The 17,344-nt window shown below is 33.4% G+C and overlaps 1 protein-coding gene across 1 annotated transcript; it reads left to right on the forward strand.

The window, feature by feature from the left end:
* The first annotated feature begins 12,451 nt into the window (after window positions 1–12,451).
* On the forward strand, window positions 12,452–15,630 carry LOC112521984 (protein SMAX1-LIKE 3). Its single transcript, XM_025131013.1, has 3 exons — window positions 12,452–13,776; window positions 14,187–14,385; window positions 14,505–15,630. Exons 1-3 carry the CDS (start codon window positions 12,584–12,586, stop codon window positions 15,588–15,590), a joined length of 2,478 nt encoding a protein of 825 aa, XP_024986781.1. The 5' UTR covers window positions 12,452–12,583; the 3' UTR covers window positions 15,591–15,630.
* The last annotated feature ends 1,714 nt before the right edge of the window (window positions 15,631–17,344 follow it).

Genomic DNA, 17,344 nt, shown 5'->3' on the forward strand with positions numbered 1-17,344 from the left:
TTATATAAGAGTAAGGGGCCGTTTACTAAGCGCTTATCTAGTAGGTGCTTACTGCACAATTTTCCTTACCAGACGAACATGGCAAGGCCCAAGAATCTTACTTGGTAAGAGCGATGATAAGGATAGAGAGTCATATCCGGTAAGTGAGGGTGACAACTCTTACTTAGGTAAGTGCTTACCATATATATTGTTGCACATGATACCATTTTGATATACTATAATCTTACCCAGAAAATAAATTATAGTGTTAGACTCCTAACGGAAAGCACTTACCGGGTAAGTATTTAGGTAAACAATCTCTAAAACTATTTAAGAGAGTGTTTGGTTCGAGGTATTAAGCAGTTATTGTAACTGGACATAAAGAAAAACTGTTTGGATTATCTATACTATATATTATTAAGCATTTGATTCAAACACTTTAAAACCATTTTTTGATTGATAGATTCGTCAATTAAGTATCTATCAACATTATTCATAATCTCCGACACATCAATTTGTTGTTACTGCAAAAAAGGATTACAATAATTTTATGCTATTAGATTATTTATCGTCATTCTTTGGTGGCAAATCTCTTTTAGTAACTTGTACATATAGTTAAAAAGAAATACAAACAGAAACTCAACAAAAATTATATAAAATTGTACATATTATTAATATATATATATATATAGAGATAGGTTCATTTGAGACGTGGTAAGTATTTAAGAAACAAACAAATAATTTTAGCCTTTGTTACGGTCAAGAATGTTAAAAAATTGCGACTTTGACTGGTCAAGCGAAAAATAGTGGGATAACTTTGTAACTTTTACATAATAGGCGGCAAACAAGTTTATATGTGAACCCATAGTTCATATGTGAATCAGTTAATTAGTTCATATGAGAAACACACGAGTTCATATGTGAATTAATTAAATAGTTCATATGTGAATCACACATGTTCACATGTAAGCATATAGTTCATATGTGAATTATAAAAGTTTCTATATGCGTTTTGCCGTCTATTTGTAAAAGTTACGAAACTACCTTTCTATCATCTGCATACCATGCGAGGAACTATATGATATTTCTCAGTCAAAGCCACAAATTTTGACCAAGTGAAGGGTTATGATTAGGGGTGCTCAAAAACCTGACCAACCCGTTCAACCCAACGCGAAATAACTCAACTCGAAACAACCCGATGTCTAATTGAATTGTAAAAATTGTCAAACCGTAAGTATTGGGTTGATATTAGGTTACTATTATTTGAACCCAACCCAACCCGATCAACTTGATATCATTTTATTTCTTGGATTTAATATCATTGTTGAATTTCTATTAATATATACATTAGACAATTACAATAGCATGTATGCTCTTCATATACACATATTTTCAATCTATTCACATATCTAAACAATTCATTCGTACATATGTTCAGTAATTGTGAACATATATATGTAACTTGAGAAAATTAACTAAATGCGATATACGCAAGAAGTATGGATAAGTTATATCAAATGGTTGATGATGAAAAATAAATTATAAGTAGAAAAATAACATATTCAAGGTTAGAAGAATATTTTAATGTACCAAAGTATCAACGCAACCAACCCGTACGGGTTGGGTTGGGTTGAGTTAAGATTTTTCAAACCGCAAGCATTGGGTTGAGTTGTTCAAATGTCTTCAACCTGATCAACCCAACTCATGAGCACCCTTAGTTATGATGATCATTTCTCTACTTCTCAAATACTTATCACTTCTCAAATGAACCTATGGATATATATATATATATATATATATATATATATTATCGAAGTTATATATATTAATGATAGGTTATGTTGGGTTGATTTAAGCTAATCTAATTTTAACACTTTTAATTAACGGTTTGACGAGTTGGATTTAATTAAGTTTTTTTAAGTATATAATAATACGACAAATAGAATAAATAAACTCACACGTTCTCCTCACATTTGGTGAAGTTTGAATCCTTAATCTCTTAGGAGGCCAAAAACTCATATACCGCTAGGCCAAATGTCATTTGGTTTTAATTGAATTGTTAGCGAGTTGGATTGGACGAATTAAACGATTTGACGGTTTCTCATAGACCCTACCAACAACTATAATAAAATAAAGATTTTAAAGTTCTCTTAGCATTTTTTTTTATCAGAAATACGTGCAAAATTGTCTAATTTGGGCGAAATATTACTGTCTACTTCTCATTTTGGGCCTTTTGGGTTTTATTCTATAGTGTTTGGGCTAAACGTGTTGCAGTTTAGATTTTCAAGCTTTTTTAAGGCCCAATATGTATGTCCACATATTGATATATGTATGTATATATGCATGTAAACGCTCGTTCAAATAAGTAGAGTAGATATCGCAAGGGGAGAAAGTTAAGAGAAAATTCATATATGAATTATTGAAAAAAGTATAAAAAATCATATTTGAAAATGCATATGTGAACCAACGTTATAAATTTAAGAGATCTCTAAAAACCAACACAATTGATAATTGTAACCACGAGACGGAGAGTTGGATAACCATGAGAGTAGGAAAAAGTGAAAAGGAGGCCCCAAAAGTACCATATGAGGAGATAGAGAAAGATGCTAATTACTGGGAATTACTGTAAAACGACAATTTAGATGCTTATATATATGAATAAGTTGCAAAAGGGATAAGTTGCAAAACGAATAATTTACCCAAGTAAAAAAGCATCTTGTAGCTACAATGATGGCACATCAACAGGCTAGGTACTCAAATGACGTGTTCATCAGTTCGTACTTTTGACATGTATTTTTCAAATTACTCACAGGCACATGTCTTGATAGACATGTGATTGTCGTCACAACGCATTTTCAGTTATATGCCTTGTCATTTCATACAAAAATATCGTCATTTTAGTTAATCTTTTCAATTTGAATGTTACGTATGATCTTCCTAAATTTTAATCGTGTTATCAGCCATATGCAACTCCATTTAAGTGTTGTTTATTTGTTTTTGCATTAAACCATTAATTAGTTAAAAATTGATGTTTGTTTATTATATTGAAAAAACTGTCTGAATGACAAAATAACAAATTTTCTTCTTACTGTTCCTTTTCTTCATTAAACTCATGTTTTTGTATAAATGAGTCAACAAGAAATGGAACGATTCAATTTTACAAAACTTTGAATCCTGATCATTTTAAGTCCATAATCATAAAAAGCATACATAAAAATTCGGGTTTTACTTCTTACAAACCGTACATTTATGTATAAGAAAGTTCTTGTAATAATAGAGGTTAATTAGCTATGGCTGACAAATGCATTATCCATACAAGAAAGATAACACAGTTAACCATCATATATAACCACATATGCAACATTAGAGTAACCAAAAACCAAGGCCATTACTAGTCGAGAACACAAGTATTTCAATAAGATAAACTAATCTAGAACGATTAAGATTATAGAGACCGGAGACATATATATACCAAATGATGAAAGAAACATGAAGTAGCATTTGCTCCATTAACTTATCAAGAAAACCAATAATAATAATAATCAACACAAAACATCCAACAAACATCGAGCCATATCCCTCTTAATCCTCCCGTCAAATATATAAAAAAGTAGCCATCAATGTCCAACATTTCATCACCCTCAAGAGTCAAGACTATTACTATATACATAGAATCTTTATGTATTTCTCATTACAAAAAGATTCGAATCTAGAAACCCAAATAGCAAACGATTTGTGTTTGAGAATTGGATTTGGTGCATTGAATTTGGTGTTTTAGACGAACATGGTATTATATATATTAATTATTCTCGTTTAAAATGAAAGAAATAAAGAAATAGAAAAAGGGAAAAGTGGTGAAGAAATTGAGTTGGTTTATATGCAACACATGGAATAAGCAACTTTTTGGAAAAGAAACGTCTTGAGGTACGTAACTCGATTAGTCCCCTTTATTAGCAAGGCTGTCATGTCAAAATTTCACCAACTTTTCCCACTCTTCTCTGCAATCTTTTACCCTTTAAAACTTTAACCCTTCCCTTGAGTCACCTCACCACCAGAATCCACCATATATAACTCCATCTCTCTCGAAATCCTCCATCCATGACTCCCTCGAGTGAAATCATATGTGATACAACATGTCCGACTCACCACCCAATGTGTGGACGGGTTTTCAGACCAAGTCATCCGCATGTTTTGTACCGCATGTGATTTTACTTTAAAATCACATGGGTTCGTGACCCTTTTCGCAAGATTCCTCCCACCCCCAACACACACACACATATATATGTATATATTTTGTGACAATTGATATTTCCCACATGAACAAATCCCGTGGAAGATAATACTACCGATTGATACTTTATAGGTGATGCAAGACTCCCACTTAATTGAAGATTCTTTTAAAGCAAAAATGATACAAGGGTTTTGGTTTTTCAAGGCCATCGATTTTGTTAGCAAAAAGAAAACATGAGATAAATTGCAAGAAGACGCAAGCAAAACATTTTTGCAAGGTGTACGTAGACATAGAAATAAGAAAGAAAAAAGGTACCAAAAAACAAGCCAACAAGCCGAAGGAAAAGAAAAGAAAAAGTCCAATTGAGCCATAACGAGAGACCAATTAACTTTTAGAGCAAACGAGAGGCCCGTAGAACTAATATGTATTGAAAATATTAATGTTTGTGGCACAATATTTGCTAACTAAAGATAGTGTAGAAGAAGAGAGATCTTCCATGAAGAAAACTCCGCAATAAAGCCGACATTGAAAAGAGCGAAGCTCCACCACTTGGACACTTTTACCCACACATATGAAATCTTTAAGCAACGTACGAACCAATAATCAATTGTTTCCATTTCCTCCCAACATCTGGGACATAAGAAGGACTGAAAATCGATACCAAGATTCTCGAGCTTCCACCGAACATGGATTTTAACGCCACACGAAGATACAAACTTTCCTAGAAATCAATTACTCCATTTTGTTTCCACTACATGATTTGAGGTCCTAATCAAGAGAGTTCTTATCTACCATCTCCTTGAGACTCTTGGCCTAATCAAGAGTCACACCCACTCGTTGCCCTCATTGCTAGGAGGAGTTAGAGATTTTGAACCAAGCCTTCTAATTAACTCCTCCAACTCAGTTAAATAACGCCATCTAGGAGACCTAAGCCATTCCCGAGATAAAAGACCCTCGCCATCTCGCCACTCCAATGATCTGCCCCTTACATTATTTGTTTTTGACACAAATTAAATTAAGCTTAAAGTTCCCTAATCACTTGTCCTTTTAAAACGATGTTGAACCGCCTTCCTCTAACCTTTTGCCACACAACTCCTTGTAATTAGTCCAAATAAGGTGAAAGTTCAAACGAGAATTCCTGTGATTTACAAGAACGCAAGAACATAACCTCAATCTTTTTTAATTAATAAATAAACTTATATTAAATATAAATAAATTAATAAGAGTAATGATGTAATTAAGTAATTTTTATTTTATTTAATTATAATTATCATTTTTTTTTTCTGGATTGATCATGTTCGTTTCCACTCTTTTCTCTTCCCTTGTGATACTTGTGATTGTGTAACCATAGCCTATCGAAACCATGATCAATCGAGTGTAACCATTATAACCTATCGAAACCATGAGTAATCGTTGTGATAAACGTGTGATTGTCTAACCCTAACCGATCGAAATTATGATCAAATCGAGCGCGCTGTTATGATAGTGATATCACATGATTATCACACTCATATCACACCAAATCGGTAGTCGATTTCCAAAGTTAACCCTAACCGAGCGGAATCCATGTGATAATTGTGTGATAGTCACATGATTATCACACTCATATCACAACCAAATCACACCAAATCGTGTTGAAATAAGCGATAACCATAATAGCCCATTATGTTATCCAGATTATTGGGTTTAGTGTGATCGTGTTTTTAAAATTTTATCACTTTGAATTCCAATATTACTCTTTTGCCTCTCAATTTTTTTTGAATTGTTTTAATTTAAAAGATCTTTTAATTTTTATTGTTATCACAATATGAGGTTAATAGTTTGTTCTTGCGTTTTCGTAAATCACAGTGGTTCTCGTTTGAACTCTTCATTATATATATATATATATATATATATATGTTTGTGTACACATATGTATACCATACATATAAATGATTACTAAGGTGTTTTTTAGTTTTCCATTTTTTTGTTGAATTTCCTTTAACAGATGAGTTTCAGATGAAAACCGCAAAAAAATAAAGATCAAAGAACACCCTATAACCGTTCATCTATACATACCGGACAAATTGTTTACAAATTATTTGTATGCACAGATCAATGGTTATCAAAGTGTTTCTCGATTTTTACCTTTTGCAGTTTCTGAGAAACTGACTCTATAATATAATCATATATATTCCAACACTTTTACTCGCAGAGCATTCTGTTCTACCCTAAAGCGCCATCACCACGTCTCAAGACCCCAATTGAAGCTCTCATACTTCTCAAGTTATATAAGCCCCCAACCAAAAGAAAGACAATTTAAAATAGGCAAGACTCCTACTGTGATCACCAAAAGTTGTATTTTTGTTAAGAGAGAGTTTAATTTTTTTTTTTTTTTTTGCCATCGATCAAGCATTTAGATTAGTGCATTTTGGTGGTCCATTAGTCCAAATCCTTTTTCTACTTTTCACCTGTGAATGGGAACATTTGAAAATTTTCAACACAATTAGAAGATGTCAAAATTAATATGGGATATTTAAATTATCAGATAGCGAACCGAGTTTGTACAAAAAAATATGCTTCATCATCTAGAGAACTAATTATACTCATGGATATTGCCATATCTATGAACAAATGACAAAGTTTTTGATGGTTTTTAGGGGAAAAAAGTGTTAGAATTCTCTAAGAAAGGAGTAGTAAATTTCATCATCAAGGAATTATGATTTAGAGTACTTTGCTTTACGCAAAAGCAAATGTAGACTAATTATTTGACACTTCATAAACAGCAAGAAAAGAAAAGAAAAGAAAAGAAAGCTTCACTTTCATGCAGATCTGATAGCTAGCGAGATAACTCAGAAATAGGACGCAACTGTCAGGGTTAGAGCTTTGGTTTCTCTTACAGTTGTTCATCTTTTCTCTAATCTAATTTCCCAATTATGAGAGAGAGAGAGAGAGTGTTAGAAAAGAAGGCTAAAGGTGAATTGCTTACCATGTAAAGTGCTTCTGGATCACATACATACATACATACATACATGCAGAGAGAGAGAGAGAGAGATTTATATATACACATACAGCACCTTTGTTTCATTCAAACACTCCTTTTGTAGCATTTGCAGAAACACTTTGCATTCAAATTATTTGGTGCTCTCTCTCTCTCTCTCTCTCTCTCTCTTTGTATGTCTTTTTAGGCCATATAATCAAAGACAGGCGCATCCATCTTTTTGACTAGATATCTATTGACGAATCGTGTTCAATCTATGTAGAGACTTGATGGAAAGTTAATTAGCTAGAGGGATATCTGGGCAGGAGCTAGTTATTTAGCTAGGGTATTGTAATGGGTGATTGATCTTCGTAGCCATATATTAGGGTTTTTCCCCTTTGAGAGTGATGTATCACCAAACAATATGCAATTGGGAACACACTGTATGTTAATTGCAAAACATTCAAAAGGCAATCATTTACAAATATGCAAAGCACATTATATTTATCTAGCTTGTCCTTTTCGTAATTTCTAATTTCGGGATGCTATTGATTTAATTTTTCTCCATTTCCAAACCATTTAATAATAATAGAAAAAAAACAAACAACCTTATTACATTTAAACATACAATAAACAGTTAAATATACATTTTGAAGTCTGATAAATAGTTGCATAACTTCTTGTCAATGATCGTAATTGGAACGTTGCGTTGTAGATGTTGAACATACCTGAACAAGCTACCGTTATATATAGTGACAATCATTTCTCACGAACAAGAACTAAAAGCCTAATAGCCTTTTCTTTTTGCATACAAACATATGTGTTTATGTGTATGATATCGTTAGTAATGTGTACCCATGATTTAGACCACCCAAAGCTTTTGGTAGAAAACAGAAGAAAGAAAAGGAAAATGAGCATTTTAACAAAAAACGGACATGTATATATCAAAAATGAATGTTCTAAAACGCCGTTGTTTAAATAATTTGTATCGACCAATCATAAGTCTATAATCAAGTATTATTCTTTATATTAATAGCTAGGTTAGACTTTAATTAAAGCAACTATTTGAAATCGAAGTGGACATTAAGAGTAAAAATGATTTATGAAACAAAACTATATATATATGGATTACATAAATTAATAAAAAGGTGGAAGATGATTGAGGAATGAATGTGGGAGATCTCTTGTTTTTTGTGTAAGAGAATATTTGGTAGGGTGGTTTTTATGGTTACTTTGCTCCTAATATTATTATTGATTTATATTTTTCAGTATTTTCATTTAATAAAAATAAATAAATAAATATATATATATATATATATATATATATATATATATATTATGATGAACAATAAAAAGACAGATGGCAATAGTGAGTAGTGGTGTAATAGCTCTCCTTTCCATGCATTAGCACGCTCAGGATTGAGACAACTAACCCTACCATAATCCCACACCTAACTCTAACCTTCACACTCGTAGATCTTCCTCACTTTACCAATTCCTAAACAAAATTAAATCTTGTTCCTAATTTGTAATTTATAAAATTAATATTATTAAAAGATATATATATATATATATATATTTGGAACTTTTCTAATTCTTTCTTAAAAAGCTATTTATAGAAATAGACGATGTTTGAACATATCCAACAACTATAACCGCATACATACGTATGTTCTCATTTGAAGTTGAAGGGTCTACAACAATAACATCCATTAGTATGTTTGTAGATTTTTTTGTTAATCAATCTGGAATCCGACCATAATGTCTTTACCACCAATGGTTTTAGTATTATCTGCAAACACATATGAAAACATACATATACATATTACACATGTGTTGATGAAATTCTTGATATATGTCTATTTGCTTACATGCATGAGTATGTATATATGTAGCTAGCTACTATGTTTGTATATATCAGAGCTTCTGGAATTGAGTATTGATTCGTTTAGGATTATTTATCGTTGGTTAATGCTATGACTTTGGTGAAGTTTGATATTCCAAAGCTTGATCGAGGTACGCGATTTTCAGTATGGCAAGTGCAAATGAAGGGCGTTCTAATTCAATTGGAACTTGATGAGGCGCTTTTGGGCTTTGAGAGAATGTCGGCGGATTGGACCGATGATGGAGAAGAATGAAGGATTTGAAGGCGCCATCTAAAATCCATTTACACTTATCCCACGATGTGTTGCAAGATATGTTAAAGAAGACTTCAACGATGGCTTTATGGTTGAAGTTGGAACAATTGTTGATGACAAAGAATCTAACAAACAAATTACACTTACTTCTCCTTCCGCTGAGATGACCCTCTTTTTGTTTTGTTTGTTCATCGAGGTGCCAAACCTTCCTGTCGATGTGAGCTCTTTGGGGGGGGGGGGATTCTATTGGTAAGGTGATTTGGGCCAAATTTTCATATTATGATATTATTGATCGCAAGGAGGTCAGCCTCTTTTAAATATACAACATACTCCAAATTCAGGAGTCAAAAAGTTCTTTCATAAAATTCCCAACTAATAGTAAAATTTTCCTGATAGGGACAGTTGGCAACTACGGTTGTTTTATCTCAAGATGCTGGAAGATAGTTCATTGTCTAGTCATTTGTCCACATTCAAAGAATTGGTCTGCAACTTAGAGAATATGGATGTGAAGTATGAAGATGATGATTTAGCTTTATTCTTGTTATCGTCGCGGTCGTGACTCACTTGTGTTGGATGATGTGATTACTACTTTGGATTTAAAGGAGGAAATGAAACAAATCACACTAGGTGGTTCTGAAATGAAAACCGAGGGTCTAAATGTGAGAGGACTATCATTTGAGAGAGGTTTATCTTCTTCCAGTAAAGCGAGATCCAAGTCAAAAACCAAGTGAAAATTCTTCAATTACTGTCACAAGAAAGGACATGTAATTGATGAATGTTACAAGATGAAGAAAAAAGAGAAAGAGAAGGCAACCACAAAGAGTAAGGATATTTTCGATTATGGTGAAATCGATGTAGCCGAGGTTGATTCTGATGGGGAACTTCTTGCTATATTTAGAGATGGATCATTACTTTCAGAGGCATGGATTCTTGATTCTGGATGTACATTTCACATATGTCCCAACATGGGTTGGTTCCATACATATGAGGACGTTGACCAAAGATCAGTTCTAATGGACAATGATGGTACTTGCTTGATTATAGGGTATAATGAGAATTTGGATGTTTGATGGAGTTGTCAGAACATTGGGAAATGCCAACTGAGCTCCCGATCTTAGGCGAAATCTATTGTCTTTGTTCTCTTGAAGAGAAAGAATATGAGTTTGTTGACAAGATATGATCACTTAGGGTGTTTAGCAGGGTATAAATATTTTGAAACTAAATCGCAAGACCTCAAACCTCTACAACTTGGATGGCCAGATAGTTACCAATGATGCAACGGTTGTTTCAAGGGTTCTTCAAATACAGATTAATCATGTTTATGACACCTTCAACTCGGCCACATGAGCTTTCATAGCATGTCCGAATTGAGTCAGAGAGAACTTCTTGAAAGTGATAAAGTTATGGAAAGTAGAAATGGTGAGTTCTTGGAGTGATAAGCACACGACAAATGAATCATTCGACTACATCTACCGACGACTCATCGAGGGTGTTAATTATAAATGCACCATCTACCCTTGTTGAGCTTAATAATTAAGGGTCATCGAGGGTGTTAATTATAAATGCACCATTTGGAACATTGGGCATAATAATTAAGGTATAATTTAACATGTTGATCTTTGGCCACTCATCATCCAATTAATATACTTTAATAGTTATTTTTGTTCTTATGTATATAAATTTTCAAGAAACCATATTTCAAATGGATGAAATTTTTATTGTTTGTTGATGTCCTCTTCATAATTCACTAACAATAATTTAGAATCATGAATATTAGATTATGATATAAGGATATTAAACATTTAAGCAAACAACACAACATAAAAATTAAAATTTCATTTCATCATTAAACTAACTACAACAAATCATAACTAAGGCCACATATATGCATCTCTGTACATGCATATGATTTTTAAGATGTGGAAAAGATTGTGTGAAGATGCCTAATCAAATGGGTGAAATTTAATGTTGACTATTTATCAAGGTTTTAAATAGTGTGAAACATTTTGTGGCAGCAATGTCAATCCAATTAAATTTTAGGAATCAAGACGAGACCACGACGCTTTTCAAGACGCAACTTATATCAGTAAATCTGTATAACATATATATATATATAAACTGTATATATATATATACACACACACACACATATTTTCACTAATTATTCAATTAGTCAATGATCTAAACAATTTAAAATTAGGTTATACACTAAAAAACTAAAAAGTGATACACTAAACAGGTAAGAAAAATCAAATATCATAAACCACACATTAGACCATGGCTTACCAATGCTCATACTATGGCGGATATTATGACGAGTGTTTGAGAACATTGTGATTTATTGATAACACGATAAATACTTTATAAATTTGAAATTTAAACTCTATCATATATTTTAAAAATGTGAAGACCTCTAAGGAGATGATGTATATTACGAAATATTTTGCCTAAGTGAGAAAGCAACAAGGGTATTAAGACTTTCAGCAAAACGACATGATCAAATTAATTTAATAGTGTTCCTACTTATAGCATTACAACTATTTAATGTGTAAAATATCTAAGGATTTATTATTTTTTAATTATTTTTGTCTAATTTATATAAAAGTATAAAACGAGTATATATTATATATAAAATATAAACAAATAGCAAGGTCTTTGTTGATCCTTCTATTATTAATTCCAGAGAACTCTAAAAAAACTATTAAAATACATTTTTTCCCCAAAACAACAACATTAAATTATTAAGTTGTTGGTTTATAAAACCAGAATATTTATCTCAATGTTTTCAGATTTTGAAAGATTATATAAATGAATTGTTTTTATATTTTATTTTTATGGATAAATATATATATATATATATATATATATATTTATTGTCGTCTTTATTTTTGATGAGTAGATTATAAAGACTCAAAAGAAAGAGTACCCCGCTGCAAGAAAATCGTACATAGTTCCTGATTCCTTTCAAAGCTGCGTCGCCTTTGGGACTGGTGAATTCTTCCTGCTTGTCAGCACATGCATTCCACTTTCCACTACAAAATCGACTTTGGCCCTCTAAATCTTACCTCACCCCCAAGCAAAGCACACCCCCCCCCCCCCCCCCCCCCCATCTCTCTCCTTCAATACCATTTCTATTCTGCATACACAATCTAACACTAAACTCACAAATCAAGTTTTTTAGATCTTAAATGGTCTCTTCTCTTCTTCATCATCGTCGCAGTAGTAAACATATAACGCCCTTATAGCTATCCATCAAGTATTTCTTCAAGAAAAATCATGAGAGCTGGTGGTTTCACTATCCAACAAGCTTTAAGTTCAGATGCAGCAAGCATTATAAAACAGGCGGTTACCCTCGCACGCCGCCGTGGTCATGCTCAGGTGACCCCTCTCCATGTGGCTAACACCATGCTCTCCTCCGCCACTGGCCTCCTTCGTACGGCCTGCCTCCAATCCCACTCCCACCCTCTCCAGTGTAAGGCTCTAGAGCTTTGCTTTAACGTCGCCCTAAACCGTCTACCCACATCCTCGTCCACCCCTATGCTAGGCCCGACTCACTCATCCCAGCACCACCACCAGCACCCCTCGATTTCTAATGCTCTCGTGGCAGCGTTCAAGCGGGCACAGGCACACCAGAGGCGTGGATCCATTGAGAATCAGCAGCAGCCCTTGCTTGCTGTAAAGATTGAGCTTGAACAGCTTATAATATCGATTTTAGATGACCCAAGCGTTAGCAGGGTGATGAGAGAGGCTGGGTTTTCGAGTACACAAGTGAAAACTAATGTAGAACAAGTTGTCTCTTTAGAGTTATCCTCTCAAACACCTCCTTCTACTGCTTCAAGTAATACCATCAAGTCTAAGGACTGTACAAAACAAAATACTGGTGTCAATCCACATCGTAATCAAATTACGGTGAGGAATGAGGATGTGATGTGCGTGATAGAGAGTCTTTTAAACAAGAAGCGCCCACGAAGCCTTGTAGTTGTTGGCGAGTGTGTTGCTACCATAGAAGGGGTAGTAGGAAGAGTGATGGAGAAGGTTGACAAAGGAGAAGTTCCTGAGGCTCTAAGAGATGTTAAGTTTATAAGTCTTCCTCTCTTCTCTTTTGGTCAACTTTCTAGAGGAGAGGTTGAACTAAAGCTTGGAGAGCTAAGGAGCCTAGTGAAAGGGCATGTGAGAAGAGGGGTTGTACTTTACTTGGGAGATCTTAAGTGGATTACTGAGTACAGGGTTAGTTCATGGGGTCAAGGAAGGGGATACTATTGTCCGGTTGAACACTTAATTATGGAGTTGGGAAGATTAGTTTGTGGTATCAATGAAGAGATTTGCGGAAAGCTTTGGTTAATGGGGATTTCATCATTTCAAACATACATGCGGTGTAGAAACGGAAACCCTTCTCTCGAAATCATTTGGAAGCTACATCCTCTTACAATTCCTGCTGGGAGCTTAAGCTTGAGTCTTGTTCCACAGAGGTATATAACCAGCTTTCATGGCATATTAAGGAGTCTTTAGTTTTGCTCTTTCCTTGGAACGCTACACAACTATAGTTTTAAATTTTACATTTTTTCGACCATCTTTAATTTAGAGTTCAAGATTTGATGGATTTTCGTCTTTACTTATTCCCTTTACTTCATTCTCCAGATTCTTCTTCATCTATATATACAACTTCCTTTTTTCTCTTTCTGCTTTTCTTTTTGATCATAGCATTTATAAAGTGACATTGATCATAATCAGTATTTTCTTTACAAATTAATTAAAAATATCGACCTTTTTCTTATGTTAAGTATCATCATTATCTGAGATTATTGGATTTAACAACTTCGATTTGTTAGAGCTCTTTACAAATTAATATTCCTCATCTGATCGTTTTTTTTCCCTACAGTGATATCCAAAGTGAGTGTGGAAGCAAGAACGCCAACAATGGGGGTAGTCGGCTGATGCTTGAAAGCGGAGACGAGAAGCAACTCACATGTTGCGAGGATTGCTCGTTGAATTTTGAGAGTGAAGCTAAAAGCTCAAGGTCCTCAAGCCTCCCTTCATGGCTTGCAGATGAGAAAATAGTAGTCAATAATCATGACCAGGTGAGTATCACATATGCTCTACTTTCGACACTTTAAAGTTACATCATATATACCTATATATGCTTTTACTTGGATATATAGTACAATAGTTTAATATCATTCTTGTATACTAAATTCAGGAATGTGTTTCGGTAAAAGAGTTGTGTAAGAAATGGAACTCAATCTGCACTTCAGATCATAGGAACATGAAACCCTTGTTTCAGAGAAGCTTAAGCTTCTCTTCTGTTTCACCTTCCTCACCAGCTTCTTGCTTTTCCTACAATCAAGAAAACCCTAATTCCAACCGAAACTCAAGCGACCGTCAACTTTGGGATTTTAGCGCCCTAGAGAAAAACTCGGAACCGTTTCTTGTTCATCATGATGAGGGAGAGCCCCAACAAAGATTTTCATCAAACCCTAACTCCACTCCAAATTCAGTTTCTTCGAGTGATCTTATGGAGGTGGAATATGTGCAAAAGTTCAAGGAATTTAACGGAGAGAATCTGAAAATCCTATGCAATGCTTTAGAAGAGAAGGCTCCATGGCAGAAAGATATTGTTCCTGATATTGCGGGTACGATACTAAAATGCAGATCAGGAATGCTAAGAAGAAAAGACAAGTTAAACAACAATGAACCCAAAGAAGAGACTTGGTTTTTCTTCCAAGGCATTGATTCACAATCAAAAGAGATAATTGCTAAGGAGTTAGCTAAAGTTGTTTTTGGGTCACATTCGGATTTTATTGCAATTGCTGTAAGCAATTTCTCATCATCCCCAAGGGTGGATACCGATGAACCGCGGAACAAGAGGTCGAGAGATGAACAAAGTTGTAGTTATCTGGGAAGGTTCGCTGAAGCAGTGTCCACAAATCCTCATAGGGTTTTCTTGATTGAGGATGTTGAGCAAGCAGATTATTGCTCCCAAATGGGCATCAAAAGAGCTATCCAAAGAGGAAAACTTACACACCCGAATGGTGAAGAAGTTAGCTTTGGTGATGCAATAATAGTGTTGAGTTGTGAGAGCTTCAGCTCTAGGTCGAGAACATGTTCTCCACGAGTGAAGCAGAAAGTACAAGAAGAAGAAGAAGGAAGTCCTTGTGTATCTTTGGATTTGAATATTTCATTTGATGAAGATCATGACGAGCAATCCATGTCCATGGATGATATACGGTTACTTGAATCTGTAGACAGATGTATCAATTTCAACATTCAAGATTTGTCACTGTAAATCTTGAATCTTGAACTTAATATCCAGCTTCCCAATTGTCTCAAAATTTAAATGAGAAAACTATTTCTTATTTCATATCCCAAATGTATCGTATTATTTATTTACTTTATATGAACTCTAATTTGAGTTCCGCAAAGTTCTTGAAGGGATCAATCTCGCAGAATTTCTCTTTTTGAAAATCCAAAAACCAGTAACAAATTTAATGATTAAACTTTTGCTATTTATTTATTAACGCATCCTTGTCATTAATTTATGACACAAATAAGTAATTTTAATAACAGTAGTGGACGCATGTAATTAAAAAGGTAGGACATAGATACCCTCCTAGTTTTTTGTGATTTAAACACCATTATGATGCTTAATGGAGTTGATATTAGGAAGAACAATATGCATTTTCCAAAAAAGACTTTAAACTTTCATGAAACTTGTGCACATAGAGCAACATATGGCAATCAATATGCGCATATATATATATATATATATATATATATATATATATATATCGAAGACCAAGTCGGTGGGGGCTCCATACAAATTATTTGCTTATAATTTCCCACAAGGATTTTTAAAGTATGGCTTTAAAAAGTTGTTTAAAAGTAAAACAATAATAATGAGACATGCACAAATGAGGCCTTTAATTTAACCACAATAAGGTTCACGATTCTTGAAATTCTTAGTGTTGAAATTTTCTGCCCAGTATTTTTTCTTGTATGTATACTTTTGTAATTTTTTTGGGTTAATTTCTTAAATTATCACATGAGACCTCGTAACAAACTACCTCAAAATCTTTTACTGTTCGGTTCCGGTTATTTAACATTTTCAGTTAAATTTAATTTGCAAACTTACTCAATATAACTAAAAATTAATTTTTGAGCTAATATATGTAATTGATAACATTGATTTTTACCAATTCAAATTATCACATTATAAGATCTTTGAGTGCTTAAAATATGTTCATTTACTTTAATCACATCATGAAGTCCTATTTTTACATGTACCTTTTATTCTTTTCTTGAAATATATACTTCTACTTTTCTAGTAAATAATCTTTAGACTAAGCACATTAAAATAACATGTTTAGAGTGAACATACAAGTTAACTTGGGTGTCTTGATAAAATTGTTTTTTTAAACAGCAACCAACGATCTTATAAAGACTAGCAAGCTGTTAGCAAAAGAACAACAAAATTACAAGGTTATGATAGAGTCAGTAGGATAACATCTCAACAGATATATACATATGTATATGCCTGTACATGTGTGTATATATGTATAGAGTTAATCTCTTAAGACCAAAAGAAGATTGATCATTTCGGTTTCTTTTTTTATAGATCAAGGAAACTAGCAACATCAGAAAGAAGAAATGTAATATGTTACTTATTGATGAGCTGTTAGTAATTCATTAAGGGCGTGTTTGGTTCACTTTGAGGAATGAGAAAGAAAAGAAAAATGGGAATATAAGCATGAGAATGAGAATGAGAATAGTAATAAGCAATGCATTGATACCATTTGGTTAAACTAATATAATCAATAAAAAATTAATTCATATAATATTTTGAATATAAATATATTTCACCCAACTTAAAAATATAAATAAGTTTCATCCAACGAGAAAATAGAAAAATGTTAAATAAGTGGGAATAACATTTCCATTTCCCCCAATTTCGTGAGGAATGACAATTAACGACTTTCGGGTAATGAACCCATTATATTATATCAAACCAGACCATATTTTCATTATTATATACTAATCCTC

Source organism: Cynara cardunculus, assembly GCF_001531365.2.
Source record: "Cynara cardunculus var. scolymus isolate 2C chromosome LG 11, CcrdV1, whole genome shotgun sequence".
Classification (NCBI taxonomy): Eukaryota; Viridiplantae; Streptophyta; class Magnoliopsida; order Asterales; family Asteraceae; genus Cynara; species Cynara cardunculus.

What these genes read in the sequence shown, in the direction of transcription:
- LOC112521984 (XM_025131013.1), top strand. Translation starts at nt 12,584, where the DNA reads ATGAGAGCTGGTGGTTTCACTATCCAACAAGCTTTAAGTTCAGATGCA. An exon ending in TTGAGTCTTGTTCCACAGAG is followed by an intron (nt 13,777 to 14,186) that starts GTATATAACCAG and finishes TTTTCCCTACAG; the next exon opens with TGATATCCAAAGTGAGTGTG. An exon ending in TAGTCAATAATCATGACCAG is followed by an intron (nt 14,386 to 14,504) that starts GTGAGTATCACA and finishes TACTAAATTCAG; the next exon opens with GAATGTGTTTCGGTAAAAGA.